Source organism: Salvelinus sp. IW2-2015, linkage group LG15, assembly GCF_002910315.2.
Source record: "Salvelinus sp. IW2-2015 linkage group LG15, ASM291031v2, whole genome shotgun sequence".
Classification (NCBI taxonomy): Eukaryota; Metazoa; Chordata; class Actinopteri; order Salmoniformes; family Salmonidae; genus Salvelinus; species Salvelinus sp. IW2-2015.
This window is the reverse complement of record NC_036855.1, coordinates 51,014,470-51,032,459: the sequence shown is the minus strand read 5'-3', so window position 1 is coordinate 51,032,459 and position 17,990 is coordinate 51,014,470. Positions and strand designations below refer to the sequence as shown.

At 42.2% G+C, this 17,990-nt stretch overlaps 1 protein-coding gene across 6 annotated transcripts in view; it reads left to right on the top strand.

The window, feature by feature from the left end:
- Positions 1 to 1,252: 1,252 nt before the first annotated feature.
- LOC111973991 (protein kinase C and casein kinase II substrate protein 3) overlaps positions 1,253 to 17,990 on the top strand; it is a 34,142-nt gene continuing 17,404 nt past the window's right edge. Inside the window, exons 1-4 of one of the 6 annotated variants that reach the window (XM_024001477.2) lie at positions 1,254 to 1,634; positions 5,007 to 5,193; positions 5,337 to 5,412; positions 17,820 to 17,920. In XM_024001477.2, the coding sequence (XP_023857245.1) occupies positions 17,867 to 17,920 (54 nt within the window). In that variant the 5' untranslated portion in view covers positions 1,254 to 1,634; positions 5,007 to 5,193; positions 5,337 to 5,412; positions 17,820 to 17,866. Of the gene's footprint in view, positions 1,635 to 5,006; positions 5,194 to 5,291; positions 5,413 to 17,819; positions 17,921 to 17,990 lie in introns of all 6 variants that reach the window. The other 5 variants (XM_024001476.2, XM_024001481.2, XM_024001479.2 and 2 more) reach the window with 5 other exon arrangements.

Here is a 17,990-nt window from a genome sequence, read left to right as displayed (position 1 = left end):
AATTGCAGACTCCTTAACTTGAGACATCTGTGGCGTTGTGTTGCGTGACAACTGCACATTTTAAGTGGCCTTTTATTTCCCCAGCACAAGGTGCACCTGTGTAATAATCATGCTGTTTAATCAGCTTCTTGACATGCGACACCTATCAGGTGGATGGATTATCTTGGCAAAGGAGAAATGCTCACTAACAGGAATGTAAACACATTTGTGCTAGATAATTTGAGAGAAATAAGCATTTTGGGCGTAGGGAACATTTCTGGGCTCTTTTATTTCAGCTCATGAAACATGAGACCACCACTTTACATGTTGCGTTTTATATTTTTGTTCAGTGTATATAAAAAACCTTAATCACAAAACAGTCCAGCTTTCTTCTCATAGAACAACCACTGTTATGGTTTCCTCTTTTTCTTCATTACCCTACAGTTGCTCGGGGACCTTGAAGACCCACCAACCATGTGTCTCTCATATAACTTCTCAGATCCATCTGATAGAAGTTAATATTTCTGAGAAGTTATATGAGAGACACATGGTTGATTGTGCCTTTTAATGTCCCCCAGCATCTGTAGGCTATAGTAGGTCAACTGGTGAGCAGATCTGTCAGATTAAGAGCTGTGGGAGTGGTGTTTCTAGAATAGTCTCTCTGCTCTAACATTATTTATCACTACAGCCAAAGATACCAGCATGTAATACCTTAATGACTCCTCAAAGTCCCTCAGGGTGAATTAAACATGTCAGAAGAGAGGAACATACAACATTGCTCTTCAGCAGATTTCCAAGAGTGAGGTCAAATAATAGTTATACTGTATGTAGCCTACAGTTTAGGTCAATATCATCTATTTGTTTTTCCTTACTCATTGATCACARCCAACCTCAAATCATCTCACACTATTAGCCGTGGTTTGTCGAAGATGATTGTATTGAAAAAAGTATTGGCATTTGGCTACAGTAGGCTACTTTCAACAGGAATCAGACGAAATATTAATATTGTGTGATTTACCTGATGACCTATAGATGGTGCTGTTCACAAGTAATTGAATAAGGCAGTGGACCAAGCAACAATTGTTTGGCATAATTCAATTAAATCTATTAATTCCACAGACAATTATGTTATGTCACGTAGAGTTGTAGCCTATGTGTTGAGTGATAATTAATGAAAAAGATTTGATTCACATGGCCTGACCATAATTATCACTGTGAGCTAGAGACTCGTGTCTAGTCAGTAAAGGGTTAACGCCTGTAATTGGATGAATGGATATTGTGGTTCGCCACAACATCCGATTACACAGCGTTGGAGACCTCTCCAGAATAACCGGGAGGATTGCCTTTGTACCTTCCTGCCGGTCAGATAGCACACATTTTGGYGCTTTTGTTGCACTGTTTCTGACTAAAGTACATTTAACCAAWTTACCGCCGATGATATTAGGCCTACCTCGTGAATTTGAAGGGGCAGGAAATATAATAATTATATCTTCGTTGCAATGGCAGAGTGTTATCTACGATGTCCTTCGCTGTCTTCGGGAAAGTTCTTGAGRGAAATTGTTGATGCACTTGGTTTGATCAAGGGATTGCTTTGGGAATTTTCGTTCCGGCGTTGGTAAACTCCTCGAGAGACGAGGGATTTGAAGCTGCAACAGGTAGGTCGCAAACTGGATGSAAACAAAGTAGACACGTTATGGTTGCCAAATGGTTACAATTTTGTAACAGTTCGACTTGTGTTTGCGTCTGTTCCATTGTGTCGATAATGACCTYGATATCAGCCAGGGTAGGTTTAACCATAGGCGTAACTACGACTCCATGAATGTAAGATCAAACATGCATGGTGAMTTATGTTGAGTGACTATCTCCTGGCACATTATTAAATTGTGTTTGGATTCACATGTGATTTAAATACCCTTTGTAATGTGTATTTAAGGCCGTGGAACAATCCATTTATCCATGGGCTACTGTAGACTACACTCCTCTTCATTGGATATAATCTATTAGGCTACTGCTATTCGACAGCAAGCTATTTGGCAAACATTCACGGTTCGTGTAAAACTGTAAAGTGAATTTGAGATTAACGTTGAGTAGGCCAACTGAGCAAGTGCTTTGTCTGTCAATCTTTTTCAATAACTCAACTTTATGGCTATTAGTTGTATTGTGAGCAGAACTGCTAATACCCATAGGCTAAATTACACACAGGATAGATTGGAGAACCTCCAATTGAAGATGCATTGCTCTGTTGTAATATGAGAACAACCCCACCCTTTTTTAAAAGCATGTGTAATTTCATGGAAATATAGATTTTCAGAACCATTAAGCACGATCACTCATATGCCTGATCCTAGCATACTTTGACTAAGCAAGGAATTGGTACACAATATCTTGCTTAGTCAGACTATGGCTAGTCTGATACTTGAGCTGGTTATTGTTCAACGAAACTGCTTTCTTTATTCAACAGATTGGGACTTGTTCTGGTCTCATTTATTGCAGTGTAGCCTATATGCACAGCCATTCTCTAAGGACTGGTTTGGGAAACAATGGCTTGGACATGGTACACTATGTTAATGTGTGACACATCACCTTGAAACAATGCCCATAAGGCACACTGCATTAGACCCTGTGTGTCTTATACTGTAGTCTGTGGTGGTCTCACACTTGCTGCCAAGCTTTCTCATTGCTTAAATAACCCTTCCTGCTGTATTCTATCTTGAGCCTGGAGTGCAGGATTTTTCTCAATGCCAGCTCTATGAGAACTGTGGTTTAGAAATGAGAGATTCAGTCCGTCTGCAAGTAGCTAAAACGGTCAGCCTTTCCTTAGGCTTGTTTTGTGTAGGCCAGTACTAACTGCACTCTGTCCATTGATAGTTGACATTGCTTTTCACTCCTTCCTACATTAGTTTCAAGGATTGTACGAGGGAATCATCTGAAGTACAGAGATATTCAACACCAGTCCTTCAGGGCCTCAGTACTGCTGGTTCTTTTTTTTTCTTCATTGTTGTTGAAGACAACCTGTATTGATTGACACCTCCAGAGATTTTAGCACAGAGCAGACTACAGTGTGTTTTTATTCCTTTGTTCTAAGTAGTTATTGGACATAGGTTGTGGAACAAACAAACATGTCTTTGTTTCTCATTACCAACACTGGGATTTGAGGTTCACTTGGCCCTCTAGGGTAGGGTACATGGKGCTGTGCTGTTGCCAAACAGTGTATCATTTTACTGGGGTAAGTGCTCCATGGAAGATTTGCAGCAATGCCAACCATTGGGCTTGAATTCTGGATGTTTCACTTTAGACTTGAGGTGGCATTTTTAGTTATATTATTGCGTGTGCAACTGCAATCGACCAGCCACTAAATATTCTTTAATCTTTTAAACAATTAATCAAATGTTCAACTTGGAAAAAAAGTAAAGTATGAGATTCACCTCAGGAACTGTATACACAACATTTATGTAAACATTCCTGTGTTGGTTGGTGACAGTGGAGAACACTTTGCACCACTGTCCTATTCACAGGGTTTTCCAAAATCTACCCCCCCCCCCTACACAGCTTATGAAAATAATCAAAGCTTGATAATGAGTTGGTTATTTGAATCAGCTCTATAGTGCTAGGGCAAAAACCAAAGTGTGCCCCCAGGACTGAGTTTGGGGAAACCCTGATATCCAAATCCATTAGCCTGCCTTTGTCAGCATTGGACTGCTTATGTAATTAAAACAGGTCTTAATTGAAATAATCCATGACTGATATGCCTGATCACTGAAGCCATGTGCTTCAGTGGAGTGTCATTTGGATCTGTTAATTCAAAGGGATGGGCTAGTTCAACCAATGTACTAATTTACTCCATGACGGGCTACCTAGAACTTCAACCGACAGGTCACATACTCAACATGTGGGTTTGGTTTAGTGTTAGCATCCTTGAGTGCAAAACAATTTGAGTGGTTGGATCCCTGTTTGCGTGCCCCAAACATGTGTATCAACTCAAAGTAACTTGTTATCAATGAATGGATATAAGGAATGATTTAATTTAGGAAATGCAGTTTTTTGACAGGGAGGATGTCTCAGTTCTGGTAAGCGGCCATATGCTACAGCTAGTGAGAGAAGCATGATTAATGTTAGCCTGATGTAGCGAAGGAATGTCTAAAATGCAATGGGGGATTGTCACCTGCCTTCAGTTTCTTTGGTTGTCTACACTTGATACTTACATGCGAATTCTGCTATCAGAGTACGAAGATCGCTTTGGCCTGATTTTGTGTGTAGATCTGGTTGACCACTTCAGAAGGTGGTCAGAGGTGCGTTGTGTGTGCATTTGTCCTCTGTCTGGATGGAATCCGGATACCAAAAGTGCATTCAGTGGGTGACGTCATCAGCACTCCTCCCACAAGTCTCCAGAAAACTTGTGTTTTGGGACCGAGAGGCACCTTTTCATTACAACTTTGGCGGAAATATGTTCCTTGTGTGTGAGGAATGTGTTTGCTGGCCTTATGCTAGCCAGCTAGTAAATATTTAGAATTTTTTTTTTTTTTTTTTTTAGCTAGTTATGCAATCCCTTTAGTGTTGCTTGCTGGCTAGATAGCTACAGTAGTTACTAGTGCCATCAGTTGTTAAAATAATTTATTCTAACCCCTGGTTGAAATTGAGAATGTTTGGTGTATTTGTTTGAATTACAACTGCAAAAGACAATGTAATGACATTTTAAGATTTTTCACTTCAATGTTACTTTTTGTTATTTTTATGAAGGCCTGGACTAAATTATTCAAAGTCCATTTGGTTGAATCAAGTGATTCTCATTTGTATAATTTCTCACCTCTGGTAAGTTGCAGGTGTGTACAGGGTAAAAATAGCCGTTGAACCAGTTTTGAAAAGAGAACCYAACATTCTGCTACATTTTAAAGTGCACGGGTGCCAATATATTTGACCACACCTGTAAATAACCTTGTCTAACCCAGGGTTGGTAACATAACATTGGGGCTGAAGTTCCAACATTTCTATGGCGTTCAAACGGATTCCTTCTCTTTGATTCTTTGCAGGTTATTTTAGATGTGATCCTGACCTTCCATAGTTGGAGGGTCTCTTCCAAGACCACCACACTGTGTAGTTTTCCAGCACACCCATGACTGGTTTTCCAATGGCATTTCACTCTCTAATTCAGAATCTGCCACCTTTTGGAGCCAGGACTTATTATAACCATCTGACTGCCAGCCTCATACTCTGACTGTGAGTGGTTCTTCTCCACTGCTCATGCTGTGCTCCTCTATACTCTATCTCTCCCTGTTCTCCTCAGTTAGTTCTCACACTCTGCCCCTCTCTTCCAGTGCCACAGAGAAAGCCAAGTTCCTCAACAGGGACCTCTCTTCCAGTGCCACAGAGAAAGCCAAGTTCCTCAACGGGGACCTCATCTTTGACCTCATCTTATCTCAATTAATTTAATCTTGGGTAAGTCCTCTTCGGGTTCCACTCCTATGCAATTTGTGGATAATGCATTTTTATGTTTTATTTTTTTGCTCTGCTATATTTGTCTGACTGAATATTATTGGGTAGGTTGTCTGACCTTTTGTGGATGGACTGTTTCCCCATTGCTATGAGGTTTATGTCATCTCCCTCAGTTATTCTTCACCTCTACCATGATTCATACAAGAATGCCTGGCCTCTTAATCCAATAATTAGAATGTGTGAAGTTTTTCTCCTCGAAACAAGTGTTACTCAGTCACTATTGATGGTAATCAATGAAATAATATTAATAGTAATATTCTGAGTTCTTATGCCATACATTTTAAGGCTTTAATAGTATTCAGCACAAGTATTTCCTTTGCTGTGTTAATGTCTATTCCATGTTGTAGCAACACAATTGTTTGCTTTGGTTTGTGAAACACTGAGTATCACCTTGTGTTCTTCAGTGCAGGACTGATCTATATTTAGGAGTTGTGCATTCGGAAAGTATTCAGACCCCTTGACTTTTCCACATTTTGTTACGTTACAGCCTTATTCTAAAATGTATTAAATAACACGTTTTCCTCATCAATACCCCACAAAGACAAAGTATTGCATTTTAATTTTGAAATTGTATTTAAAATGACAAACTGAATTACCTTATTTACATAAGTATTCGAGAAGATGGCGCCGAAGAACATTGTGTACATAATGTTGCTGCTACCGTCTCTTATGACCGAAAAAAACCCTCTGGACATCAGAAAAGCGATTACTCACCGCGGACTGGAAGAAACTTTTTCCTTTAACGAGTCTGACTAGAAGGATATCCTGCTTTCACTGGAACAGGCCCAGATCCACACCTTGTGCGTGAATAAAAGATGCCAGAAAAGGGGACGCAAATCGGGGATCCTTCTGAGAAGCCGGAGGCYAGCGAGTYAACTCCCAATGCCTTCCGTTCTTCTTGTTTGATGACATACTAAGATTATCCTACCAATGGGACATTAAAAACTGTAACATTTTATGTTTCACCGAGATGTGGCTGAACGAAGAAATTGACAATACTGAGCTGGCGGGATTTTCCATGCATCGGCAGAACAGAGACGCTACCTCTGGTAAGACGAGGGATGGGAGTGTCTTTTTGTCAATAACAGCTGGAGAGATGTCTAATATTAAAGAAGTCTCGAGGTATTGCTTGCCTGAGAATACCTCATGATAAGCTGTCGACCACACTATCTACCATGAGTTCTCATCAGTATTATTCATAGCCGTTTATTTACCACCACAAAGCGAAGCTGGCACTAAGACCGTTCTCATCCAACTCTGTAAGGCCATAAGCAAAGAAGAAAATGCTCACCCAGAAGCGGCACTCCTAGTGGCCGGGGACTTTAATGCAGGCWAACTTTAATCAGTTTTACCACATTTTTACCAACATGTCACATGTGCAACCAGGGGGGGAAAATCCTAGTCCACCTTTACTCCACACACAGATGCATACAAAGCTCTCCCCCGCCCTCCATTTGGAAAATCTGACCACAATTCTATCCTGATTCCTGCTTACAAGCAAAAACTAAAGCAGGAAGTACCAGTGACTCACTCAATACAGAAGTGGTCAGATGARGCGGATGCTACACTACAGGACTGTTTTGCTAGCACAGACTGGACTATGTTCTGGGATATATCCAATGGCATTGAGGAATACACCTCAGTCATCGACTTAATCAATAAGTACATCAATGACATCATCCCCACAGTGACTGTATGTACATATCCCAACCAGAAGCCATGGATTACAGGCAACATCCGCATCTAGCTAAAGGTTAGAGCTGCCACTTTCAAGGAGCGGGAGACAAATCCGGACGCTTATAAGAAATCCCGCTATGCCCTCAGACGAACGATCAAACAAGCAAAGTGTCAATACAGGATTAAGATTGTATCATACTGCTCTGAAGCTGGTCGAATGTGGCAGGGCTTAAAAACTATTAGGGGCTATGAAGGGAAACCCAGACGCAAGCTGCCCAGTGACGCAAGCCTAGCAGACGAGCTAAATGCCTTATTATGCTCGCTTTGAGGCGAGRAACACTGAAGCATGCACGAGACCACCAGCTGTCCTGGATGACTATGATAACGCTCTTGGTAGCCGACGTGAACAAAACCTTTAAACAGGTCATTCACATTTAAACAGTCAACATTCACAAAGCCGCTGGGCCAGACAGATTACCAGACCAACTGGGAAGTGACTTCACTGACATTTTCAACCGCTCTCTGACCGAGTCTGTAATACCTACATGTTTCAAGCAGACCACCATAGTCCCTGTGCCCACTCACAGCGGTAGCCATGAAGTGCTTTGAAAGGCTGGTCATGGCTCACATCAACAGCATCCTCCCGGACACCCTAGACCCACTCCAATTCGCATACCACCCCAACAGATCCACAGATGACGCAATCTCAATCGCACTCCACACCACCCTTTCTCACCTGGACAAAAGGAACACCTATGAGCTGTAGCCTATGAACAGCACTATCAACAGAGTTTAACACCATAGTGCCCTTAAAGCTCATTACTAAGCTAAGGACCCAGGGACTAAACACCTCCCTCTGTAACTGGATCCTGGACTTCCGGATGGGCTGCCCCAGGAAGTAAGGGTAGGTAACAACACATCTGCCACGCTGATCCTCAACACTGGTGCCCCTCAGGGGTGTGTACTTAGTCTCCTCCTGTATTCCCTGTTCACCCACGASTGCGTGGCCAAGCACAACTCCAACACCATCAAGTTTGCTGACGACACAACAGTGGTAGGCCTGATCACTGACAACGAGACGGCCTATAGGGAAGAGGTCAGAGACCTGGCAGTGTGGTGCCAGGACAACAACCGTTCCCTCAATGTGAGCAAGACAAAGMAGCTGATCGTGGACTACAGGAAAAGGTGGTCCGAACGGGCCCCCATTAACGTCGACGGGGCTGTGGTGGAGCTGGTCGAGAACTTGAAGTTCTCGACCAGAACTTGAAATATACCAAGACAGTCGTTAAGAGGGCACAACAAAACCTTTCACCCTCAGGAGACTGAAAAGATTTGGCATTGGTCCCTAGATCCTCAATTTTCTACAGCTGCACCATCGAGAGCATCCTGACCGGTTGCATCGCCGCCTAGTATTGCAACTGCTCGGAATCTGACCATAAGGTGCTACAGAGGGTAGTGCGAACGGCCCAGTACATCACTGGGGCCAAGCTTCCTGCCATCTGGGACCTATACAGGCGCGCACACACCTGTCTATATTAGGTCCCTCAGTTTTTATATTTTTTATTTACAGTTGATGTCGGAAGGTTTCACACTTAGGTTGGAGTCATTTAAAACTRGTTTTTCTACTACTCCACATTTCTTGTTAACAAACTATAGTTTTGGAAAGTCGGTTAGGACATCTACTTCATGCATGACACAAGTCATTTTTCCAACAATTGTTTACAGACAGTTTATTTCACTTATAATTCACTATCACAATTCCAGTGGGTCAGAAGTTTACATACACTAAGTTGACTGTGCCTTTAAACAGCTTGGGAAATTCCAGAAAATGATGTCATGGCTTTAGAAGCTTCTGATAGGCTAATTGACATCATTTGAGTCAATTGGAGGTGTACCTGTGGATGTATTTCAAGGCCTACCTTCAAACTCAGTGCCTCTTTGCTTGACATCATGGGAAAATCTAAAGAAATCAGCCAAGACCTCAGGAAAATAAATTGTAGACCTCCACAAGTCTGGTTCATCCTTGGGAGCAATTTCCAAATGCTTGAAGGTACCTGACCTAAGACAGGGATATTTTTACTAGGATTAAATGTCAGGAATTGTGAAACTGAGTTTAAATGTATGTAGCTAAGGTGTATGAACTTCCGACGGTAACTAGGCAAGTCAGTTAACAATTTCTTAGTTGACAGTGCCTGTCGGGGAAAAAAACAAACCATGAGGTCAAAGGAGTTGTCCGTTGAACTCTGAGACAGAATTGTGTTGAGGCAAAACAAATCTGCAGCATTGTGGCCTCCATTCAATAATGGAAGAAGTTTGGAACCACCAAGACTCTTCCTAGAGCTGGCCGCCTGGCCAAACCAAGCAATCGGGGGAGAAGGGCCTTGGTCTGGGTGGTGTTCAACAATCCAATGGTCTCTCTGACAGCGCTCCAGAGTTACTCCGTGGAGATGGGGGAGAACCTTCCAGAAGGACAACCATCTTTGCAGCACTCCACCAATCAGGCCTTTTAATGGTAGTGGCCAGATGGTAGCTGCTCTTCAGTAAAAAGCACATGACAGCCCGCTTGGAGTTTGCCAAATGGCATTTAAAGGCTCTGACCATGAGAAAGAAGACAGCGCAGGAGTAGCTTCGGGACAAGTCTCTGAATGTCCTTGAGTGGCCCGGACTTGATCCCGATCGGACATCTCTGAAGAGACCTGACAGAGCTTGACATGATCTGCAGAGAATGGGAGAAACTCTCCAAATACAGGTTTATTTTTATTTAACTAGGCAAGTCAGTTGAGAATATAATCTTATTCACAATGATGGCTTACCTGGGAACAATGGGTTAACTGCCTTGTTCAGGGGCAGAACAACTGATTTTTACCTTGTCAGCTCGGGGATTTGATCCAGCGACCTTTCGGGTTACCCGGCCTAACGCTTTAACCACTAGGSTACCTGCCGCCCCATCAACAGGTGCCAAGCTTGTAGCGTCATACCCAATAAGACTCAAGGCTGTAATCGTTGCCAAAGGCGCTTCAATAAAGTACTGAGTAAAGGGTCTGAATACTTATGATATTTCTGTTTATTTTTTTTTTATGAATGAGAAATTGTGAGGATTGAGGAAAACAACTTAATCCATTTTAGAATAAGGCTGTAACGTAACAAAATGTGCAAAAAGTCAAGGGGTCTGAATACTTTCCGAATGCACTGTATGCTGAAGAAATCAAACAAGGAAATTATTTTGAGGATTCTATGCTTGCTCAGACTTTGAACTGCACTTTCAGTGAAAATAATAGCTGCCCATGCTGCTCGTATACATTAATCAGATTAATGACTACAAGTTTCCAGTGTGGTTTATGAGCTCTTGGCTTCTCCTTTTTAATCTGAACCAATTTTGGAGGTAACGGGAGCCAATGTTCAGTTTCTTACTCTGTCAGCATGGGTAACATCCCGAGGAGAGACGTATAACTTAATCTCTCCAGGTAGTGTTTCTAGCTCTAGGTTTTGTCATTTTATTAATCTAGCTGGAATGTTTGTCTCTAAGCAATGTAAGTAAACCAGTTCCACATGCTACGAGTTGTTCTCAAAACCCCATCTAAGGGTGAGGGGGGCGGAGGGGTGGAAGCTCCCATAATGCGTTCTGAATGTGCTGCCATTTGGTATCCAGTTTCCCGCTATGTGGTTTAGTCCTTGGCCTACTGGCTCTGTCTTGAGACGACTAGTGCCCTTTTCCATGAAGGGTTCAGCAGTGTTTGACCCAAATCCCTCTGACTGCTACATAGGATCTGCTGTCTTCTGTCAGCCATCCCTGTCAGCCATGCCCCCGCTGAGGATTTCYTCTCCCAGAGATTTAAACAGAATAATTCCAGTTCTGCTAAGTGATCTGGATGAGCTGAGCATACTGCCTAAAAGTCGGTGACCGGTGGAACGTCAACATCCTCTGACACAGGGATGTTGTCCAAATGAAGGCCTGCAGCACATGGTCTGTTGCTTCTGGGCCTGTGTGGAAGTTTGTTGCTCAGCTCACACTTATGGTGGTTATGTGCTTTCAAGTGTCAGGGGTCTTCCTTAATGCTWGTCATGTACTTTGTTTTCCACAGCATTTGGGAAAACTCATGGTGCTTTAAATGTTTTTGTTAGACAATATACATTGAATAGAAAAGGCACAGTCAGGCAAAGACCTAATTGAATTCCACCTATTTTGGGTTTTTTCAATATTATCAATATTTTTTTATTWGAATTTTATAGGTTTCAACAAATGCTAAAGATTGAGCATGTAATCTCTGAGTAAAGGCTACATGCAAAGTGACCCAGATGTCATGGGTATGATTCTGCAGCCTGTCATGTTTACCGACTTAATCTTTTGTAGTGTGAATTGTGTGTACTCTAAGTGGTTGCTCTGCCTTTGAATTTATTTGTGATTTAAATATATCAGTTTGGCAAAGCCATCTGTTCGATTTCCCCCTCATGTTCCGTTAAAGGACACCAATATCTCTAGATTCCATACATTTATGGCATRTGTATAAAAACATGACATATTAGTATCTATTGAATCTGAGCCTCTGGCCCCTCCAGAGACTAAATCTGTATGTTGAATCCAATGTGACCTAGATATTCAAGCTGCTGATATGTCTTATGCCYTCAGCTGGTCATTGACTGGAGATTAGTGATGTTTGACCACTCCTTTACCCTCCCTACGAGCTGCTAGTTTTCCACCATGGTTCAAGGCGTACATTACRTTACCCTGGGCTTCAATCACTTTTGTCATGCTGCATCCCCAACTTTTCCACTCTTGAGATGGGMCAAAGATATTTACTTTTCAATTAGCATGCCTTGCTGAAGTGAGCCTCTCATAGATGTTCCTGTTTTGACATGTTTGTGGAAAATGCCTCTCCTGCTAGCATACATTCTGCTGCCTGACAGCACGGCCCCACCTCTCCTAGCCAGCAGAAAGTTGAGGGATATTGAATGTCTGAACTGTCTCCCACAATGAGCCTCTTCTCTGCCTCTTCATCCCAAGCAGTCCATCCATGATGATCTGTTAATATCAGTCCTGTGTGAATGTAAACAAGCAGCTTATCACACTAAATGCTGTCACACTAACTGTCTGACTGAGGTCTGGCAATTCTCACCAAGGGTATTCTAAGGAAATTGTGTGTGTAACACTTATCATTTAACAGTAGCTCGATTTCCATCCAATTGTGCCATTTCTCATGCGAATATTCTAGAATCTGCATWAAAAAAAWWTMTATGTTTCCACCGAATGGACTTGTTGCGGCTTAAAATCAGTCCACCGAATGGACTTGTTGCGGCTTAAAATCAGTGCGTGATGATGAAGCGCGCACAATGTACTTTTTCACATCCGTTTTCATGTACCGAATAAAAATCAAGTTCCCTGTGTTCCCCGTGCAATTTCAACTCTACCGATTTAAAAAAATAAATATAATATATATATATTAAAAAAAAATAAAAAAATTGTCACAATGCAACAGTTTAAAAAGAAAATGTGCCTGCTCTGATCTTGGCACCTGCGCTCTAGCCATCAGCTTGCAGATACAGTGCAGGTAGGCTGTGCAGGTTGGCTAGTCTACTAATGAGATTATTATGGATAAGAGCGAGAATACTTTTGTCAGTCAGGCATCGACCATCATGTCGATATTTATTGGAAAGCAGCATCAAGCTCATCACCTTGTACTTTCACCACTTAACTTAAGCTGTCGTGATTTTCTTTTTATATACAATATGACTTTACTCGCATGAAAAATATGGTTAATGTCTATCATATTTGTAGGTCCYTTACCTGTATGAATTCTAAGAATAATGGTGTAGCATATGTCCACTACATGCATATGTATGTGGACACATGCTCGTCGAAACACCTCATTCCAAAATAATAGGCATATGGAGTTGGTCCCCCATTTTCTGCTATAACAGCCTCCACTCTTCTGGTCAGGCTTTCCACTAGATGTTGGAACATTGCTGTTGGGACTTGCTCCAATTCAGCCAAGAGCATTAGTGAGGTTGGTCTTTTAGGCCTGGCTCTGTTGACATTCCAATTCAGTCTAAATGTGTTTGATGGGGTTGAGGTCAGTCAGGGCTCTGTGCAGGCAAGTATTGTTCTTCCACCTATCTCACTTTGTGCACCGGAGCATTGTCATGCTTAAACAGGAAAGGGCCTGCCACGCAGTTGAAAGCACAGAGTCCTCTAGAATGTAGTTAATGCTGTAGCATTAAGATTTCCCTTCACTGGAAATAAGGGGCCTAGCCTGAACCATGAAACAGCCCCAGACCATTATTCCTCCTCCACCAAACCTTACAGTTAATGCTACCTTCCCCACTGCATAGTGTCATACTGGCATCCGCCTAACCCAGATTCATCCGTCAGACTGCCAGATGGTGAAGCGTGATTCATTACTCCAGAGAACGTGTTTCCATTGCTCCAGAGTCCAATGGTGGCGAGCTTGACACCACTCCAGCCGACGCTTGGCACTGCTCCATGGTGATCTTAGGCTTGTGTGCGGCTGCTCTGCCACGGAAACCCATTTCACGAAGCTCTTGACGAACAGTTCTTGTGCTGACGTTGCTTCCAGGGGCAGTTTGGAACAGTTTGAGTGTTGCAACTGTGCTTCAGCACTCGGCGGTGCCGTTCTGTGAGCTTGTATGGCCTACAACGGCTGAGCCGTTGTTGCTCCAAGACGTTTTCACTTCACAATAACAGCACTTGACCGGGCATTTCTAGCAGGGCAGAAATTTGCCGAATTTACATGTTGGGAAGGTGGCATCCCATGAAGGTGCTACGTGAAGTCACTGAGGTTTTCAGTAAGGCCATTTGACTGCCAATGTTTCTCGATGGAGATGGTATGGCTGTGCTGAATTTTTATACACCTGTCAGCAACGGGTGTGGCTGACATGGCCAAATCCAGTAATTTGAAGGGGTGTCAATATACTTGTGTTTTAAATTTTGTATAGCTAGTTAGGTGTGTCGCGCCCTTCCCAACTTACCGTTTTGTCGTCAAACCCTTTTTTGCAAAGTGACTTATTTTTCCATTTCCCTTGTGGGTTTTCAGACTTGATAGTAGGGCTGTCCCCGACTAAGAAAAGAAAATATATATATTTATTATTATAATAATCTTTGTCGACCGAGAGTCATCTGTTCTTTTAGACCAATCGATTGGTTGAAATTTTAAAACATGTATTTTTCTATATAGACACACACCCGGTTTCAATTAAATGTAACTATATGTAGGCTACTTTGCCTGATGCAATTAAAAATCAAGACACATTACTAAAAGACCATGATCAATATAGCTGAACCAGAAGAAAAAATACTTTAACCAGGCACTGTACACCTGGCGAGCAAAGTCAGCTTGCATGCGCCCAAACACTCCCCTAACCCGGACGATGCTGGTCCAATTGTGCGACGCCTCATGGGTCTCCCGGTCACAGCCGACTGTGACAGCCTGGGATTGAACCTGGGTCTGTGACGCCTCAAGCACTGTGATGCAGTGCCTTAGACCGCTGCACCACTCGGGAGGCCCAAAATTATAAACTCGTGCCCTGAATGCAGATTGGCTGACAGCCGTGGTTTATCAGACCGTATACCATGGGTATGAGAACCATTTGTTTCTTTCTGCTCGAACTATGTTCGTGACCAGCCATGGCCTGTCTGAAAGGAACTTGAAACATTGTATCAACTATTAACTTGGATCCAGCCTGAAACTTGCTAGCGAACCTGCAGCTTTGTATTAAAATAMTATGGGCCCTCAGTTTCCGCCAGTGAGCTCCGGACAGACACACAGCTGTAGGCTATTTGCGCAAGGGATAAACGTAATCAGGTATGCCTTTTTTATTACAGTTCCACCGGATCAGTGCATGAAATGTTTTCCACTTGGTTATCAAAAGGGAGAAAGCTGGGAACATTTTTCAAATGAGCTACTTTGAGGAGCTATTGTCATTCTCAATGGATAAAAACAGATTTTGTTTTCAAGCTTTTTTTTTAAAGGGCAGGGTAGCCTAGTTAGAGCGTTGGACTAGTAACCAAATGTTGCAAGATCGAATCCCCGAGCTGACAAGGTAAAAATCTGTAGTTCTGCCCCTGAACAAGGCATTTAACCCACTGTTCCTAGGCCGTCATTGAAAATAAGAATTTGTTCTTAACTGACTTGCCTAGTTAAATAAAGGCTAAAAAAATAAAGGCCAAGAGAATTTCTTTGAGTTAAGACCATCAGAAACAGTATCCGATCCACAAATGTACACATTTATAAGCCTACTCAAGATTGACAGGAGCGCTCCAAACAAATTACATTTAATAAATTGACAACTTGTAAATGGAATGAAACAAACCAAAACWACTTGTTTCTCACAAGTGTAGCCTAGGTTGTGCGCTCTGCAAACAACGTGCCCACTCCTAAAAGGACAAAGGTAATACTATATTGAATGCATTAACAGAAGTTACCTTAACCAAACATTAAATATGATAAATTATGGTAATTAACAGTAAATGTGATACTTGTGTGCCATCCCTGCGGCCTCCYCAATAGATTAGTTCACTCAGACAGGCGTGAATCAGACAGGTGTCTTGTGTACCATTTAAAAATATATATATATATATATTTGCAACTGCTCGACTAAAAAAAATCTTCTTTGACCAACTTCCTGTCGACAAAATGGGGTCAGCCATACTTGATAGGGCGTTTTTAGCAGTGCAAAGTCACACTGTATATCCTTGGTAATGAATGTTCACCAGAATCCATAGTCTTCCTCTAATTGTCAAAGGAAGCCGTTTGACTTTGTATTAGCTAGTTGTGCCAATCAGGAACAGGACCGGGGAAGTGGACGTATAAGGAACTGGGGCCGGATTCACAAAAACTTAAGAAGAAATCTCTTAACTGCCATTTTTTCCCCCCCTTAACTATCGAACTAAGAAGAGAGTTTTTAGCAAAGTTGCTATTCCTCAAAGTTATTGGAAATGTCCTTAAGGTTTTTCCTAAGAAAAAAGTTAATAAATAGGATTCTTGAAAATAATGCTTTAGGATTTCTTCTTGGAAATGTACTTAACTTTAGGACAGCTTGTCTTGAGACGAATGGATACTTTTGTAACCATGAACGTTTTCTTGCGCCTCAGACAGTTGGCTACCGGATATTTTAAATACAGCAAGAATACAAATTACTAGCTCATTATCTAGCTAGTAACAATATATTACAATATTCTAGAAGTGTTAAATAGCTAGTGCTATCTTGTCAATTTGCAAAGAAGAACTTGGCTAACGTTAACATCATTGGCTATAATGTCTTTACATGTTTTCTAGCTAACTTACTGGTCTTCCACCATCTCTATGATAGATGACACCTTCTCCTCCAGCTGTTCCACATTTAATGGACTCTCAGCTCCCTTCTTCTTAGCAGCCAACTTTGTTTTACGGCGTCACTGTCCCTAGCCATACCCCAGACGGCAGAGGCAGACTCGGCCACTCTCGCCCATCCTTTCTTTTTGGTCTCTGCATTGACCCTGTAGTTATCAAGTCTCCCCCACAGCCACCTTTTCCTGGCTGCTATTTCCTCCACCATCGATTCAATATCTTTTCTTGGTTATCCATTTTTGATATAGCTAGTCTGATGGCTGTGTGAAATAACAAAATCCGATCATCCCTGTCACACAGGCTTATTGGTTTCAAGCACGTCACTGTCAATGCCACATAAGATATTTAGAACATTTTGAGGAATTGCATTTCCAAACTATCTTATAAACTTCCTATTTTTTTCCCCCGTTAAACTTCTTACGTTTTTTCGTAAGTAATGTTTTGTGTATCCGGCCCCAGAACTCTGTACAGGGTTCATTTTGAGTTGGAAATTCATTTTCACCTAGCTTATTGACTTTTTAAAAATGAATCTAGATTAGATTTTTTTATTTTAATATTGAATTATCTTGTCAATTGACCATGCGACAAGTGTTTTTATTTTCAAGCATATGAGTGTACTAGAGTTCAAGGAATGTGGATGTGTCCGGGAGCTTTGCTCTTGAAAAACATATTAGATATCAGCCATTTGGTTGACTTGCAATTAATATGACCAAATGGAAGTGTGCTGCTTGGCAGACCTGGATGACAGGGCATTGTAATCTTAAGAGCCCCAGTCATTACCCCAGTCCCACTCAGCCTGGCTAAAACTAGTCTGTCTCTCTGCCTCGGCTCAATCCTCTCAGAGATGGACACTCAGAGGTGAGACCTGCTCTGCTTATTTCTCTCCCCTCACCCTAAGGGATTACTGGATTACACCTTCAGGGTAGACTCATTAGCTCTGTGAGGTGACGCTATGGGGCCTTTTTTATACAGATTAAAGATATGGCGTAATGTCAGGTGACTGGATACGTTATGTGTGGTGCTGTGGATCACTTGGTCAGAAAACGCATGAAAGTTAGCAGGGTCAGAGTGAAAGGAGGTGGGAAATGAGAAATATTCTCAGTTTTCTTTTTCTGCCCATCCACTGCTTTGGTATTAACTGCATGGATGCTTGCCAAGTAGGGCAGCAATTTACTTGTCTCTTGTGATGACATGGTAGTTGCAACTGTTGCTTTTGGTAATTTCCCTGCATTTGTCTCTTGAATTTGACTCCCAGAAGTTTGAGTGGGTTGCACATAACTATATCCAGCTACGTAGGCCATCTACAGTCAATCTTACTTGTTCTCTCTTCAGTTTAACAGATTGCCGCCATCATTCCGTGCTGTAAAGGTGATCCCGAAATGTCTTCCAATGGAGACCTGCGAGACGTCGGGAGCTGCGAAAGCTTCTGGGAGGTAAGCTCAACAACTCCAACCCCCAGGGCTGCCAACCCTGTGGAGCTGACCGTTCTGGTGTGGAAGTCGG